This window comes from Rhinopithecus roxellana, chromosome 22 (genome assembly GCF_007565055.1).
Source record: "Rhinopithecus roxellana isolate Shanxi Qingling chromosome 22, ASM756505v1, whole genome shotgun sequence".
Lineage (NCBI taxonomy): Eukaryota > Metazoa > Chordata > Mammalia > Primates > Cercopithecidae > Rhinopithecus > Rhinopithecus roxellana.
In genome coordinates, this window is record NC_044570.1 from 9,551,058 (window position 1) to 9,568,484 (window position 17,427).

Genomic DNA, 17,427 nt, shown 5'->3' on the forward strand with positions numbered 1-17,427 from the left:
ATGTAATGGTGCCTAAAACACATCTCCTTTTAAATGTAGCACTGACACATACTAACATTCGGAAAAAACTCCTGTCCAGCATAAACCACAATAGACCTGCATTGTGACATACTACTCTCTCCCCAACATGAAAATATTGTGGTTTAAGAAGAGACAAGGAAGCTGTAGGATACGTAGAAAAGCAAAATGACTCTTTTATTCCTACCTCTTCATCTTCTTGAAGTCATCAAATCAAATTAGTAGGCCTGCTGAAAACCTTTTTAAATGTGTTACTTCTTTGACATTATTAAAATAACATTCTCATCAAGGTCATCAGGGTCTCAGAACTGGCTACATACAACGTCCAAGAAAGTTTTGTTCCTTCTGTTTTTCCAATGTGTTCTGCCACAAATTCTTTAGTTCTCAAAGCTAACAGAACTTTTACTAGTTGCCTAATGAATCTATTCCATAGTTCTGAGAGCATGGGCATGAATATCTGAAAACCTGAGGTATGCTCACTAATCTGCTATTCTTGGAGCTTCTCAAATGGCATTTTCCTCCTTGAATAAATCAGACTACTTAGTGACACCACAAATTGTGATCATTGAGAAATCTCTGAAGGTTTTTAAGAAGTAGAGAAGGAAGCTATCTATAACTTTTTAGAACCGTGACTGAATTCTAAACACATTTAATTGGACATTACATGAAGACGTTGTGTCTTTAACCTTTGAATGCAGGGAAGATAAATAGAAAACCACCTGATGCATATGCAAAAATTTATCAGCTTCACAGAGACATATAATACCATTCTAGGAACACGAGTTTATCTCAATATTTTGCCCTTTACTGTCAACAAAAGAACACAGCCACATGATATAGGAAAAATCTTTATCTTTAAAAATTTTTCATGAATCTCTAGCTAAAAGATCATATGACATATTTGCAACAATTTATTAGCTTTCAGAGCTTTCATTGATATTTATTATTTGTGGGTTCTATGTTATTCAACTCACTAGAATTTATTTGTATACAAAATCAATACTTTTGATGGTTTCACAGTTATTCACAGACCTGCACAGGACAGCAAAAAATTCAAGCCGCTGGATACACGCATTCCCAGCTAATGTTAGAAGAGGTGAGCCTTTCTCTGACTTCATGTGTCAAGTACTCTAAACAAGCAGGCTTTTCCTGCTATATGCAGTATCACATGTTTCTTATTTTTGCTCTTTTGTTAGTAATTTCGCTTTTTAAAAATCACTATCCAGCTGCGTGCAGTGGCTCACACCTGTAACCCCAGCACTGAGAGGCCAAGGCAGGCATATCACTTGAGGTCAGAAGTTTAACATTGGCTTGGCCAACATGGTGAGACCCTGTCTCTATTAAAAATATGAAAATTAGCTGGGTGTGGTGGCGCACACCTGTAATCACAGCTCCTAGGGAGGCTGATGCACAAGAATCGCTTGAACCCAGAAGACACAGGTCGCAGTGAGCTGAGATTACACCACTGCACACCAGCCTCGTTGACAGAGTGAGACTATGTTTCAAAAAATAAAGTCAGGTGTGGTGGCTCACACCTGTAATCCCAGCATTTTGGGAGGCAAAAGCAGTTGGATCATGAGGTCAGGAGATCAAGATCATACTGGCTAACACAGTGAAACCCTGTCTCTACTAAAAATAAAAAAAAAATTGCCAGGTGTGGTGGTGGACATCTGTAGTCCTAGCTATTTGGGAGGTTGAGGCAGGAGAATGGTGTGAACCCAGAAGGCAGAGCTTGCAGTCGAGATCACACCACAGCACTCCAGACTGGGCAACACAGTGAGACTCTGTCTCAAAAAATATATATAAATAAGTAAAATAAATAAATAAAGTAAAATAATAAAATGCAATATAAAATAACAAAACAAAATAAAATCACTAACCAATGTATAGTGCCAAACAGCTATCTGATGTGCCTAAGTACAAAAAGATTGTGATGTGCCTCACAGAAAAATATATTTTATTCAGGCACGAGTTATAATGCTTCTGGCTTTGAGTTCAATGATAATGAATCAACAATTTAGATTTTAATAGGGATCTTTAAACATAAATACATATAAAATATAGTTATGTATTGATCAGCTAACAACGTTGTGATCAAAGGCTAATAGGAACTTTATCCTGTATTTCCCTTTAGGAACAATAGTTCAGTATTTGCTAATTCAGTTTGCACAATGACTTTATAACATTAACCTAAATGACAAGAATCTATATCCATTGTAAAGCAAATTCACTGTTTTATACAGACACACACACACACATACACTGAGTCTAAGTCTGGTGAGACAGGCAGCCTACCCCATGCTGCCCATCTGTGATAACAGAAGCCTCGGATTCATTGCAAGCTTCAGCCTAAGGCACAGGAAAGCTGCCCAGAGCATATGGAGTCTCATCTGTCCATGACCACTTGCACCATGGCTGAGGAACCCTGAAAAGCAGCCCTAAGTTTTACACCCTGGCATTGTAAGCCTTAATGAGCTAAACAGTTGAAAGAACACACCACCAGCTCTTTAGTGCATCCTGTTTCTGGTGTGGGAGGCAGCTGGGAAAAAAGCAGGGCTGTTTGCCGAGTGCCTCATCATCTCAAGATGTTGTATTCCCAGTACATTCTACAGTCATTCTTGAGAACTACAAGTGAGAAAGAATGGAAAAGTGGGTTGGTCCAAGACCACGCTGACTACTATCCTTCATGAAACATACGCTATGGTCACTAGTTTATATAAATATTTTACTTTATACTATAAACAAACAGTATTTCCACATTATAGATTAAGAATTCACATATTTAACAAATTCCCCATGAATTTGTTTCTCTAGGCAACAGAAAAAAAGCTATAATCAAGAATCAGGGAGGGAGAGCACTGGGAAGAATAGCTAATGGATGCTGGGCTTAATACCAAGGTGATGGGTTGATCTGTGCAGCAAACAACCATGGCACATGTCTACCTATATAAAAAACCTGCACATCCTGGACAGGTACCCCAGAATTTAAAATAAAAGTTGAAGCAAAAAAACACCAAACTCCTTTTTTAAAAAAACAGATTTTTATATTTTCAAACTACATTAACACTTCAGATTAAAGAAATATCAACTTCAATTTAAACAGCAACAAAAATAGGTTCACTCATAAATGAAATAAAATTATTATTTTTGGAGAAGCCTAACTCAAAGACCTATTACTTGGAAGCACCCATTTTATGTTCTTATACTCTATGTACCAGGGCAGAGTATTACAATTTCACCCAAGAAAGGGAAAGGCAAACAAAAAAAGAAAAAGAAACATGAAGTTTTACATACATTATTAATCATTCTGGGAATAACAGTAAATGTACAGGAACCAAAATCACAGAGCCAAAATTTTTAATAAAAGAGCCTGTCAATGTAACAGGTAACAAATTACTTACTTGAAGGAAGAAGAGAAGAGAGAAAGTTATGAATGGCTGGAATCTCAGTTAGCTTGTAATTGGAAAACTTTCAACTCATCATGAAATAAATATAAAATACAAATGAATGGCTCCATATTCACTTTCTTTTCTTCTCTACTACTACAAGTGATCAAGTTAACCTCTATCTTTAAAAAGAGTGATTCTTTTTTTCCTTTGAGACAGTCTTGCCCTGTTGCACACACTGGAGTACAGCGGCACAATCTCAACTCACAGCAACCTTTGCCTCTAGAGAGAGTGCAAGCAATTCTCCTGCCCTAGCCTCTGGAGAAGCTGGAATTATAGGCGCATGCCACCATGCCAGGCTAATTTTTTTTTTTTTTTTTTTTTTTTTTGAGACAGAGTCTTACTCTGTCACCCAGGCTGGAGTGCAGTGGTGCCATCTTGGCTCATTGCAAGCTCCACCTCCCGGGTTCATGCCATTCTCCTGCCTCAGTCTCCTGCATAGCTAGGACTACAGGTGCCCACCACCACGCCTGGATAATTTTTTGCATTTTTAGTAGAGACGGTATTTCACCGTGGTAGACAGGATGGTCTCGATATGCTGACCTCATGATGCACCTGCCTCGGCCTCCCAAAGTGCTAGGATTACAGATGTGAGCCACCGCCAGCTAATTTTTTGTATCTTTAGTACAGGGTTTCACCATGTTGGGAGGCTGGTCTTGAACTCCTGATCTTGTGATCCTCCTGCTTCGGCCTCCCAAAGTGCTGGGATTATAGGCACGAGCCACTGTGCCTGGCCAAAAGACTAATTCTTTACATGCCAATATGGACCTGAGAGAACATTTAATCAAGAACTTAAATGTCAGAGTTATTCTTCTCTGATCTTAATGTATTTTGCCCAATGTCTAACCCACCATGTGCCCAAATCACAACACAACAAAACAACCTTCAAAACAATTTCCTTGGAGTCTTTATTCACTTCACGGACCCAAAATTACACAAGACGTCTTCTCTTCTTTTTAAATAGAAAATGTAACTAAATTCTCAATCTTAAAGCTTTAAGAAATCTAAAAATATAAGCCAGCAGCCATGGCTTATGCCTGTAATCCCAAAACTTTGGGAGGCCAAGACAGGCGGATCACCTGAGGTCAGAAGTTTGAGTCCAGCGTGATCAACATGTTAAAACCCCATCTCTACTAAAAATACAAAATTAGCTAGGAGTGGTGGCAGGCACCTGTAATCCCAGCTACTCGGGGGAGACGGAGGCATGAGAATCACTTGAACAGGGAGGCAGAGGTTGCAATGAGCCAAGTGAGAGTTCGTGCCACTGCACTCCATCCTGGAGATAGAGCTACACCGTCTCCAAAAACAAAAAAAAAAAAGGAAGAAATTAAAAATACATATTAAATGACTGCTACACAGCAAAGACAGACAGTCTCTACGTAAATCTGCTTCTCAATTCAGGGTCTTTGTTTACTAGCTCTCAAGTTTACATATTAAACGCACATAAAAAATCTTAAATGTGTACTAGAAAAACCTACGTATTTTTCTTCAGCAATCACTTCCTTTGAAATATTACATTTTAGGCCAGGTGCAGTGTCTCACACCTGTAACCCCAGCACTTTGGCAGGCAGAGGCAGGTGGTTCACTTGAGGTCAGGAGTTTGAAACCAGCCTGACCAACAAACATGGTGAAAATCCATCTCTATTAAAAATACAAAAATTAGCCAGTGTAGTGGCGCATACTTGTACTTCCAACCACCTGGCAGGCTGAGACATGAGAATCACTTGAACCCAGGAGGTGGAGATTGCAGTGAGCCTAGATTGTGACACTGCACTCCAGCTTGGGCAACAAAACAAGACTCTTGTCTCAAAAAAAAAAAAAAAAAAAAAGGGAAAGAAATATTACATTTTAACCAAATTTTTATATAAAAGTTTATAAATAAACATTATTAGTAAAAGTCACCTGCTAAAATGAAGCCCATTTAACAAGTACTAAGAATTCCATTTACTGTTCATTGACTTTCTCTTCTACTACTCCTCAACCTACTACTTATCAAGAGGAAGACGTCAGAGAAACTGAAATTAATCTGTTAATATAAACCATTTTTAAATGGCAAAGTGCCAGCTGAAACATACATACCCATAGAGCATGCTGTATCAAATCAAAAGTACATTTCATTAGTAAACACTGGCTTAACCTAACAAAAAATGAGGTACATCAGATACTCTCTACTGCTAAAGCACATGAGTGGCATAACCCCACCAACTCTTTCCTCTAATCCTAACATAGTCCACTGTTCTTTCCACTACCCATATGTGCTGGAAAATACCTCTACCTACTCTCTACCAATATGTTTACTTCTATCCAAAAGTTATAAAATATTCAATGGTATGAGAATATGGGTAAGAAGTAAAAATGTTATGATTTCCTAAAAAAACAATGCTCTTGGTCAGTGGCTTGGTACTATGAAAAGTACACAATTTTTACAGTTATCTTAAGTAACTTACCTCCACCTATTGCTTTTTTTTTTTTTATTTATTTTTTTTTTTTGAGACAGAGCCTTGCTCTGTTGCCTAGGCTGGAGTGTAGTGGTGCAATCTCAGCCTCCCAAGTCCAAGCGATTCTCCTGCCTCAGTCTCCCAAGTAGTTGGGAAAACAGGCACATGTCACCACACCCAGCTAATTTTTGTATTTTTAGTAGAGACAGGGTTTTGCCATGTTGGCCAGGCTGGTCTTGAACTCCTGACCTCAAGTGATCCACCTGCCTTGGCCTCCCAAAGGATTACAGACATGAGCCACCACGACCAGCCCTCCACCTATTTCTGAGAAGGAAAATCGTCTGACAGAATGAAAAAGATCTGCTGTATACAAGGCTCAAACTCAGAGATGAGCTGTCTGTATTCCTTTAGAATAACACACTGCTACAGATCAGACTTGCAATATTTTCTTACTATAATGAAAAATTTTGAAGAAAATCAAGACAAAAAACGAGAAATACTGTTCCCCTGATCTTTCTAAAATGTCCACGTTTGTATAATATAGACAAAGATAACAAACTTACTGTCTTTCTACTGCGGTAGCATTTTTAAAAACATGATTTTCACAAGGGCAAGCAAAATAGCAATACACACGCAGGATATTATACATTTTACTCAATAATCTAATTTGCTGCATATTTATATGAAATCACATAAAATTTTCACATCTCTATTCAGTCTAAATTCTTTCTCATTGATTACTATGTTTATTAGTTTATTAAATGAAAGTAAAAATCAGTAGTATCCCTGAAGAAAGAAAAAACATTACAACTACAGTGCAAACATAAGTCAAGCAAGAAATCTAAAAAGAGAATAACAATACCTTTTGAATAATCTTCCAGCAATAGGTTGAAGTGACCTAATTGGCAAAAGAAGTCAGAGTCCACTTTTCCTTCAGCTTTTAAGATTAAAGATTCGTAGCAGCGAACAGCCTAGAAATAAACGTTATAAACATTAAGAAAAAGGCGTGTCCTTCCTGGAAGAATACATACAACTGCATGAGATTCTTAAAAAAATCAAAGCAACCATAAATGTATGTCATTTCTTCCACAGGCATAGGATTAAATTCAGCATTTCAGACAGGATATAACTTCTCTTAATAAGTTACTAATGAAGAAATTAGATCCCAAAGATTCTTGGTGAATTTTGAAGTCTTCATCAGTATAACCATATTAAAAGGAGATGACATAAGTCAAAGTAATTATGGGCCGACAGGACAACTGTATCAGTTTCATTAAAAAGGGCTAACTTGAAGATAAATCTTTTGACTCCAGCTGTTTAGAGGATCTAAAGTGACCTTGATGGACAGTGGAAGAAATCACAATATGGAATTCCTTGAATAAAAATTTATTGACTTAAAAAAAAAAAAGAATTTACTAATGAAGCCAATAGTCATGATCTAACAATATATCATATGCTCAACAAAATAAACTAGGAGCTCATTAATAACTTTATATAAAAGCTGCACATCTAAATTCTTACTATTATCCTTATTTATACAACAAAACTACTCTCAAATAAGCACTGGAAGAACATTATTGACTCTGGTAGCCATTAACCACATGAAATTTTTGAACACTGGAATGTGGAGAGCCCAAATTGAGATATACTGTGTTTCAAAGATTTCACACAAACTTTGGTGGGGGGTTATGGGTTCAGATCAAACCTTTGAACTTTCAGGAGTTTATAGGAAGAAAAACTGAATGAAAACATTACTAAAACATCAAAACAGTGTCCTGAAATTTGGCTGCAAATATTTGTAAAAAATTTGTTACTAACCACAGATTTTGAAAAACTTAACTTCTCCTAACCACAGTCTTAATAACATGCGAACAGCTTGTTATTTGCAAAGAAAAAGATGCTCAGTATTTTCAAGAATAAATGAGTTACAGGTAATGCAGAACAAAATGAATAAATCTCAAAGTAAGTTGAAGAAAAGGAGCAAGCCTAAAGCACAGTATATTTTTCACAATCTCACTTATGTAATATTCTAGAAAAGTAAACAATCTTTAGTGTCAGAAAGCAGATCAATGATTACTTATAATTGCTGCCTCCTCTTTCTGAATTACTAAACCACTGCCTGAGTTTACTTGTACTAAGGCCCCACTGTGCCAGGTCCAATACCAAGTACTTTACATAAATGTTCTTCCTTAACACAAAATGCAGTATCTGGAAAAGAGGACTTCAAGTAACTGCAGCATGAAAAGGATAGTGAATGCGTTCTACAAAAAAGAAGGGGTAATCGAAGCACTTTGGGAGGCCGAAGACATGTGTATCACGAGGTCAAGACATAGAGACCATCCTGGTCAACATGGTGAAACCCCATCTGTACTAAAAATACAAAAATCAGCTCGGCATGGTGGTGCGCACCTGTAGTCCTAGCTACTGGAGAAGCTGAGACAGGACAATCACTTGAAGTCGGGAGGTGGAGGCTGCAGTGAGCCACGACTGCACCACCGCACTCCAGCCTGAGCAAAAAAGCAAGGCCCCGCCTCAAAAAAAAAAAAAAAAAAAAAAAAAGGGAGGAGGAAAGGGAATAAAGGCAAAACATAGGAAATTTTATATTTTAACATTGTGCTAACATTCACAACAGCAAAGAGTTTCACAGTTTAGTCCACAAGTACCCTCCTCTCTATGCAAATTTTCTTAAAACACATATCCACATATCTAAAATGTCTAATTCTCCACCAAACAGTACTAGACCTGAAAACAGGTAAGTGTAACCATATTATACTAAGTCACTTTTTTCAATCAACAAAAACTGACCCCAAATAAATGTATATATTGTATTTAGCAGGAACTTCAAAGTAGCTATTACAAATATATTTAAAGAATTAAACAGTGGGCAAATACAGGAGATTGAGGTTGCAGTGAGCTGTGATCATGCCACTGCAATCTACCCTGGGTGACATAGCAAGAGTCGGAAAAAAAAAAAGAAAAAGAGGACAAAGAACAAGAACAGATCAAAAGAAGACACATAATAGTCAAAAAGCACATTTAAAAAATGTTCAACATCACTAATCATCAGAGAAATGCAAATCAAAACCACAATGAGATATCATCTTACACTAGACAGAATGTCTATCATTAAAAAGATGAAAAAAAAGAGATACTGGCAGGGATACAGACAAAATGAATCTTTACACACTTTCATAGAGTATTAGCACACTCTATGAAAAACTGTATGAAGATTTCTCAAACTACTAAACAGAAAACTACCATTCAATCTAACAATTCCATTACATGGTATATACCCAAAGAATAAGAAGTCATTGTATCAAAATGATAACTGCATTTGTATGTTTACCGTAGCTCGCTTCACAATAGCAAAGATAGGAAATTACTCCAAAGTCCACCAATGGATGACTGGATAAAGAAAAAGCGGCATATATAAAATTAAATACTATTCGGCAATTCAAAGAATGAAAATATGTCTTATGCAACAACAAGATGGAACTGAAGGTGAATATCTTAAGTGAAACAACTCAGAAACTGAAAATCAACACTAAATATTTACTACATCAATATAAATGATCAAATCCAAAAAAAGAAAACACTGAACAAAAACAGAACTTCAGAAACCTTTTGAGATCATGTCAAGCATTACAATCTTAACATAACTGGAGTCCGAGAGAAAAAATGGGAGAATAAAGTAACTATCATCCAGGCCGGACACAGTGGCTCACACCCGTAACCTCAGCACTTTGGGAGGCTGAGTGGGTGAATCAAAAGGTCAGAAGTTCAGGACCAGCCTGGCCAAAATGTGAAACCCTGTCCACAAAAAATTAGCTGGGCGTAGTGGTGGGTGGCTGTTATCCCAGCTACTTGGGAGGCTGAGTAAAGAGAATCGTTTGAACCTGGGAGGTGGAGATTGCAGTGGGCAGACATCGCGCCACTGCCCTCCAACCCAGGCAACAGTGGGAGACTCCGTCTCAAGAAAAAAAAAAAAAAATCAAAGAAAAGAACTATCATCAAAAATTCTATACTTCATTATACTATACTTTTATTAAAAAGCAGAATCATATTCCCAGACAAACAAAGGTAAAGAACTAACTGATGATAGACATACTTTACCACAAAGAAGTATTGTTTCACACTGGAAAAAAATTAACATAGCAGGTAGTAATGTGAATTCCTAAGGCAATAACACGGTTGTGGAATGAGCAAGGAGTGCTGGGCCAACTACTAAGTTTGTATATAAGGAATACACCCCCTGATAACTGCTAATCTGTTTTTGTATCCCTCTGGATTTGTAAGTTGGGAGAAAGTAAGACTTGCTAGAAAAACAAACTTGAGGGATTTCATTACAACTACACTTACCCTGTAAGAAATGCTAAAGGTAGTCCCACAGGTTAAAGAAAAATGATGTTAACTGGCACACAAAACCATTTGAAAATACAAAATAAAGGTAACATATAGACAAATATGGTAACCTATAATATTGTAAATCAGATGAAAAAATAATGAATAAATCTGGCATCAAATTTTTTAAGGCATAAAAAAACTCTAAAAAAATACATTAATGGATCCCTGAAGGACAGATATAAAGAGCAGTTTTTATATGAAAATGAAATTTAGTTCTGACAACCGATAAAAGATGATTGTTGGCCAGGTGTGGTGGCTCACACCTGTCAACCCAGAGCTTTAGGAGGCCAAGGCAGGTGGATCACCTGAGATCAGGAGTTCAAGAACAGCCTGGCCAACATGGTGAAAGCCTGTCTCTATACAAAAGTAGCCGGTGTGGTGGCAGATACATGAAATCTCAGCTACTGGGGAGGCTGAGGCAGCTTGAACCTAGGCGGCAGAGGTTGCAGTGGGCTGACATAGCACCACTGAACTTCAGCATGGGCAACAGAGGAAAATTACATATCAAAAAGAAAAAAAAACAAACAAAGATAGGTATAACTTTATGAAGCTTTATGTTACTGCCATGGTAACTACAAAGAAAACATATAGGATATATGCACAAAGTGAAATGAAAAGAGAATTAAAACTTGTCACCACAAAAAAATTCAAAGAAACAAAAAGGAAGGCAGACAGGAAAAGAGAAATAAAAAGGCTATTATTGTCAATAATTACTTTAAATAGAAACAGATAATGCACTAATCATAATACATAGAGGGAATTACTGGATTTAAAAAAACAACTATAAATTGTCCAAAAGACACTCACTTTAGACCTAAGGACACACACAGGCTAAAAGTGTATATAGATGGGAAAAGATACTGTATTCTATTCTCTGAAGAGGGCAAGAGTGGCCATCCTGGGACTACAGGTACAGGTCACCAAGTCTAGCAAATTTCTTAGTTTTTGTAGAGATGGAGTTTTGCCATGTTGCCCAGATTAGTCTTGAACTTCTGGACTCAACTGATCTATCAGCCTCCACCTCCCAAAGGGATGGGATTACAGGCAAGAGTCACCATGCTAGGACAAGTAAAGCTTATAACAAAATGAGATCAGCGAGTAAAAGAACAGGAAAGTAAGTTACTTGAAACATCTGCTAAAAGCTAAAGTCTGATTTTAAATCTGAATTCTGAATAAAATTACAAGATACACTGCTGTGGTATGAATCAAATAATCTCCAAGTAACAACTCTGTCCTATTAAGAAACAGCATGCAAACTTTTATTTTCATAAGCTAACCTTTACTGTGAACTTTTAAAGCCCTTCACACATTTATTCTATACTGATGTTCTCATGTTAGTCATCCTACCATTTAAAGGACGATTTGTTCAATCTAAACTGAGAAGTCTTACTTCAATATGACCTTCATAAAAGTGTTCCATTCATGGACTCTCAAATTTGTTTTGCTCTGAGTTGTTGTAGCAATTTACAAGCTAATTATGTGAAGACTCAAAGCAAGTTCATAAAATATGCCAGTCATTGACTAATTTATAAAATATGTATGTTTAGGTCTTAATCTGTCAAATGAAACAATCTTACATTCTTTAACATAAAAATTAGCTTTCTAGATAGCCATTAAGAAAAAATGGGATCATTCATTAGCATCACAGTAAGTTGTAATGTAAAAATAACCTTCAAAACTAAAAATTAATCTATGTCAGAACAAATATATCATACTATGGTTGGAAAGCACTAAAATTTAATTCTGGCTTACAGCATTATGCCTTTAAAGAAATTTTGCCATCTGAGTCACAGAAATTCATGTCAGGCAAAACAATCTTATTTGGCATAATAATTCCAAATGTTCCCTAGTTAGCTCAATTTGACTCTTTTAAAAGCTAGCTATTTAGTAATAAAAGCAGGCCAGATGCAGTGGCTCACACCTGTAATCCTAGCACTTTGGGAGGCTGAGAAGAGCAGATCGCCTGAGGTCAGGAGTTCCAGACCAGCCTAGCCAACGTGATGAAACCCTGTCTCTATTAAAAATACAAAACATTAGCCAGGTATAGTAGTGGGCACCTATATTCCCAGCTACTTGAGAGGCTGATGCAGCAGAATCGCTTGAACCCAGAAGACATAGGTCGCAGTGAGGTGAGACCTCACCATTCCACTCCAGCCGGGGCGACAAGAGTGAAACTCCATTTCAGGGGAAAAGAAAAGTAAAGTAAACCAATCCCAGAAAAGTGCCTAGTTATTCTCATGTAGTTTGGAACTGTGCCTAGATATCAAAATATGTTCTATAATTGCCTCAGATAGGTATGTCTGATGTTGTACCAAAATTTTATATTAGCATTCTTACAAGTCCTACTTAATACTTTGTCCAGTAGTATGTAAACAATAACAACCGTAACAGTAGGGCTGCGTCTTAGCCCTAGTTATTCCATATAACAGTTAGTATACTTTAGAAAAAAAAATCACCTAAAATTTCTAACATTCAATGTCCATAACTGTAAAAATGATTAAAAATGCTGTCTCCCTCACAGCAATAACTATTCAGCAGAAGGATAACATGGAAGTTTATTTGTAAATTGTTTTGTGATAAATATTCATTACAACTGTATCAGCATTATTATTAAGGTTTATCATGAAGACACAAATTTCTCTTTTTAAGTCAGGTCAATTGAGATTTAATATACAGTAAAGTTCGCCCTTTCAGTATGTAGTTTAGAAGACAACTTCCAAACTATAAAATACTTTTTCCTGATACACCAAATTAAAGACTTAATTCTAAATAACAAAACGTGACATTATTTATATAGTTGTTTTTAAACTCAAAACACTTATTTTTAGAACTGGAAATGAATATATGTTACAAGTTAGCAAACAAAACACATATAATGCAAGATCTTAAATATCACTATTCAAATATTACAGTGTGAAAAACCACTCAAAGCATTTTAATAGGTGTTTTTCCTGTTAATGTCTCCAGCATTATATTGAAGGCATACTGTAACAGTAACATTCTATTTGACAGAGTGAAACTCTTATCATAATACAAACAAAATCAACCTAAAAGGCTTTCCAACATGAAATAAAAGTTACTACTGCTAACATTTGTTCTTCACTTAAGTGAACTGTATATTATCTAAATATGTTAAGCTTCCACCAAAAAAGTTTTTGCTGAAAAGTATTTACACTAATTCAGATGACAATCTTATAAAAATTCCTAAATTACAGAATTGTAAGGGAATATACTGTTATAACCATCCTAATGGTTTGATACATGGGTTTATGTATAAGGTTAAAAAAAAAATCAGAGAAACTAGTCACTGGGATAGAGTATCCTCAATGTCCAGAAAACTTGACAGGAAAAAAAAAAAGATATTTATAACAATACTTTAAACCTTTAGCAGCTTATAAAACAATACTGACATTTGTAAAATCTATAAATAAAACTTTTATAGAAAACATATATATGAATAAAAACTGAAATATCAGTGATATAGATCATTCTAAGAATTTTTTAAAGAAACAGTGATGATAGGCAAAGCTCTGTGAGAAAGGGAAAAAAATATTTTATTATACATACTACAGAATAATTTGTCTTGCAGAACAGGTTTAGTGTTTTTTTTTTATTTCAAAAAAGTCACTGCAGTTTAACATAGGGCATTATCCAGTGTTTTATGAAGCTACAGTTCTCCCCAAACATAATGAAACCACTTTTTCAAATTTAAAATGTTACTGTAATCAAAGTTGGAAAGGATAAACATGTGAAAAAAAATTCCTTAAAATTTAAATCCCATATTATCTGAAAAGTTCATTCCAAACTGAACTTTAAAATTAACCACAATCCACTGAGAATTCATCCAAACTCCAGCATATGAAGATTTAAAGTTCTCAGCCAGTATTTTCCCACATTATCCCAGAAAACATCAAATTACTTTCATTTCATTATAACTATTCTAAACATTAAGGCAGATCAAGAGTCACTGTTTCTTAAATCTTATCATTGATACTGTAACATGTTTTTCATAAAGCGATTTTCACTTGCATAAATAATCAAAGTTTAACTCATGTCTCATTTATCAGTCAAATGAAGTGGATTTACTAACATATATACACATTATACACACATATATATTACATTTTAGTTTTCTGGTCATTATTTGTCTCCTAAACAAATATGCAAAAGAGATTACAGGTAAAAGAACTTAGTGTCTGTACTAAATTAAACTACAAAAGTAAAACGTTTTGGCAAGTAAAATGTTCATCTTGAGAAAAAAATTAGTATTTCCTTCTTAAATGCAATAATAAACTGAAATTCCTAGCTACTGGTTTCAGCATCTAAAAGATGGCGCGATTGTTGTACCGTCTTATTTCATGCGACCAACTGACAACATACAAATACTTTAAAAATATTTTGTTCAGAGGACAAAAAAAGATACACAGAGGAATATTCCGGGGCCGTTATGCAACAATTCAGACGGGAGTAACCAAACGTGCTGCAATTAATAAGCACATGTAGGTCAAAGAATGCTGCCATCTATGTTGGGGATAACGCAAGAATTCTACTTTTAGATAATGATAATTTTTATTAAACAACATGAAGCTACAGCAGCGCTCTTTAAAGTCTACTCATTGCTAAGGTTTCCGGGTTAATACCTCCTCCCTCCCCACAAGCTTCCCCCCTTATTGCTCCTCCCACTTTTTACCCGCCATCTTGGCTGATACGAGCAGCCATTAACTAAACGACAGTGCCAACTTTTCAGACAAACAACGAATTCTTCCTGCTGTGAGCCTGCCACCTAAGAAACAAGGCTCCTGAGTGGAAAAAGCACACACATTCATGAAATCACATTTGCAGCATTGTAGATCCTAAAAAAGTAAACACATCACTGAACTTCAGGCTAAACATACACGCATCAGTTTATAGGTTAACTACTGCAAACTCTTCACCGCTGTAATTCACTTACTACTTACATTTAGGACACCGGGGATATTAAAAAAAAAAAAAGTTTAAAAATTAGACAGCAAGAGCCAAATGCCAAAAGGCGACAGGAAGACGCAGGAAGTTATTAATTTTGAAAACTGTACACATTCACGATTTGTGACGCTGAAATTCAGGAACAAAAGGCCCTCAAGTCACAGGCATGTTTGTGTGGACCCGGTTTAGCCCGGTCCCAAAGCGCTCCGTTTTTTTTCCCTCAGGGTAGAAGGGAGGCTAGAGCAAGCGGCTAAGTATTCCAGAGTACCCGGAATGCAAAGGCAATACTTTTCCGACCCCTTGGCCATGGAGCAGCGCCAAAGTAATCCTGGCTGGGAGATAAGGGACGCTGGGCCTTAGTAGAGCAAAATGGGGACCAAAGACTCCGTCCGCGCCGGGTTGCTTTACCTTGCCTAGTAGGGTCTTCATCCTGGCGCCATCTTCATGAAGTCTCACGAATCCGAAAAGGCGGCTGTAGAGAGAGATATAAAGAGGTTGTTAGTGGTCTGAGAAAGCCAGTGACCCGTCCCTTTCGGAGTCCGAGAACGACAGCTACAGCTTGATGAGTGCCAAGCTGAGGATGACCCCGTCACCAACATGAGCAAGCTGTGTCCAGGCCTTCCCGGAGAGTACCGCCAGCCAACCAGGCGGGTGACGGAGGTGCGTACCTGTCCATGCCACCAAGCGCCTCCCTTTCCTCAACTGTCAGGCTAAGGGACTCCTCTTCGCTGTCGCGGCTCGCTTTTCCTGCCGCCATTTTCTTTGCCTCATCACCTAAGGCAACAGTAGCGGCACTGAGCGACACTCCGCAGGAATTCATGGAAATGCAACAAATTTCCAAGTCCACGTCGATACCCAACCTTAATCGAGTAACTGAAAAGACGCCTTCAATCGCTGCTTGAGACTATGAAGCCAATTTTATCGCTTCCTCACCGGCTGCAAGGAAAAAAAACCTAAGGCAAAGCCGAAAGCAGCCAAAGCACGGGCAGCGGAACTCCGCTACCTGGATCACATCTCGGAAACTACAGGAAAGGCAGAAGCTTGAAGTGCTGGAGAGCACAGCAGAATTTCTTAAAATCACAAACTTTGCCAGCACCAGCACAAAGTTGTAATTGTGTCATGAGCGAACCCCACGCAGCCGCCACGACCTCCCCGCTTCCAACCAGTCAGTTGTAGCCAATCTAGGGGACTCATTCATATCACGTGATCTTTGTTGACTTACGTCAGGCTCCACTGTACTCTCTGGCTGCTGGGACCCCGCCCTTCCAGTTCGGCAAGGACCTGGGAACGTGACAGACGCTGACTCTGATTCTGACCCCTGGTTGGTTGATGGCCATGTCTATCAAAAAAAAAGGTAGTCTCTGGGATGGAATAACCTGTAAGTTGTCCTAGTTAAATGCATTAGGTTTAGAGAATGGTGTGCCCGTGGTCTTTTTGCAGTTGCGATACACTTGAAGGGGGAAGAGAGCGGTGGGAAGAGAGCTATGGGAAGGGCGGCGTCTGGCATCTCCGAAGGCGCGCAAGTGAGAAAGAGAACACCATGGGCTTTAGGAGAGTCCGGAATGAGGCTCCCACTGTCACGAGCCTTGCGAATGAGAGACTTTGCAGGGCATGGCAGGGAAGCTGCGCAGGCCCTAAACCTTCACCCTCAGGCGACTCAAGACTTTTGGCCCTAAGGCCTTGTCACCCCTATAGGCTGGTTCTTTGCCCATTTCCTCTCCACTGACCAAGTCTAAAGAGAAAGCATAATACATTATTACCTCAGTCGGTAAACCAGGTCCTAGGGAATCAACGTCGCACCCGTATTTATTAATTCATGATATTATCTAATCAACAAATGGTGATCCCCCCCCCCCCAAAAAAAAACCAGTTACTCCACAAATCCAAAATGTTTATTTCTATTGCGGTAATTCCATGAGGTCTCAGTAAGACTAGGAGCTGCTGTGTATAGGAATTAAGAGAACAATAATTAAGACCTTCACACTTTTAAGATGCAGCAACCCATAGAAAAGAAAAAAAAATTTTTTTTGACTCTCAATTGTAACTAAAATTAGAAATAATAAGTTAAACAATTTATTTCTGAACCCCAAATATACAAGTCTTACTCAATTAAAAAAGTTTATTTTGCAAGACTGACTTCCCCATGATATATTTACCCA

At 37.5% G+C, this 17,427-nt stretch overlaps 1 protein-coding gene across 16 annotated transcripts in view; it reads right to left on the bottom strand.

Moving 5' to 3' along the window:
- UTY (ubiquitously transcribed tetratricopeptide repeat containing, Y-linked) overlaps positions 1-17,112 on the bottom strand; it is a 229,739-nt gene extending 212,627 nt beyond the window's left edge. For 12 of the 16 annotated variants that reach the window (XM_030926240.1, XM_030926243.1, XM_030926241.1 and 9 more), the window contains exons 1-3: positions 15,937-17,112; positions 15,677-15,740; positions 6,765-6,873 (exon numbers count right to left, since the gene is read on the bottom strand). In XM_030926240.1, the coding sequence (XP_030782100.1) occupies positions 6,765-6,873; positions 15,677-15,740; positions 15,937-16,088 (325 nt within the window). In that variant the 5' untranslated portion in view covers positions 16,089-17,112. The remainder of the gene's footprint in view (positions 1-6,764; positions 6,874-15,676; positions 15,741-15,936) is intronic. The other 4 variants (XM_030926238.1, XM_030926237.1, XM_010356773.2 and 1 more) reach the window with 1 other exon arrangement.
- Positions 17,113-17,427: the final 315 nt, after the last annotated feature.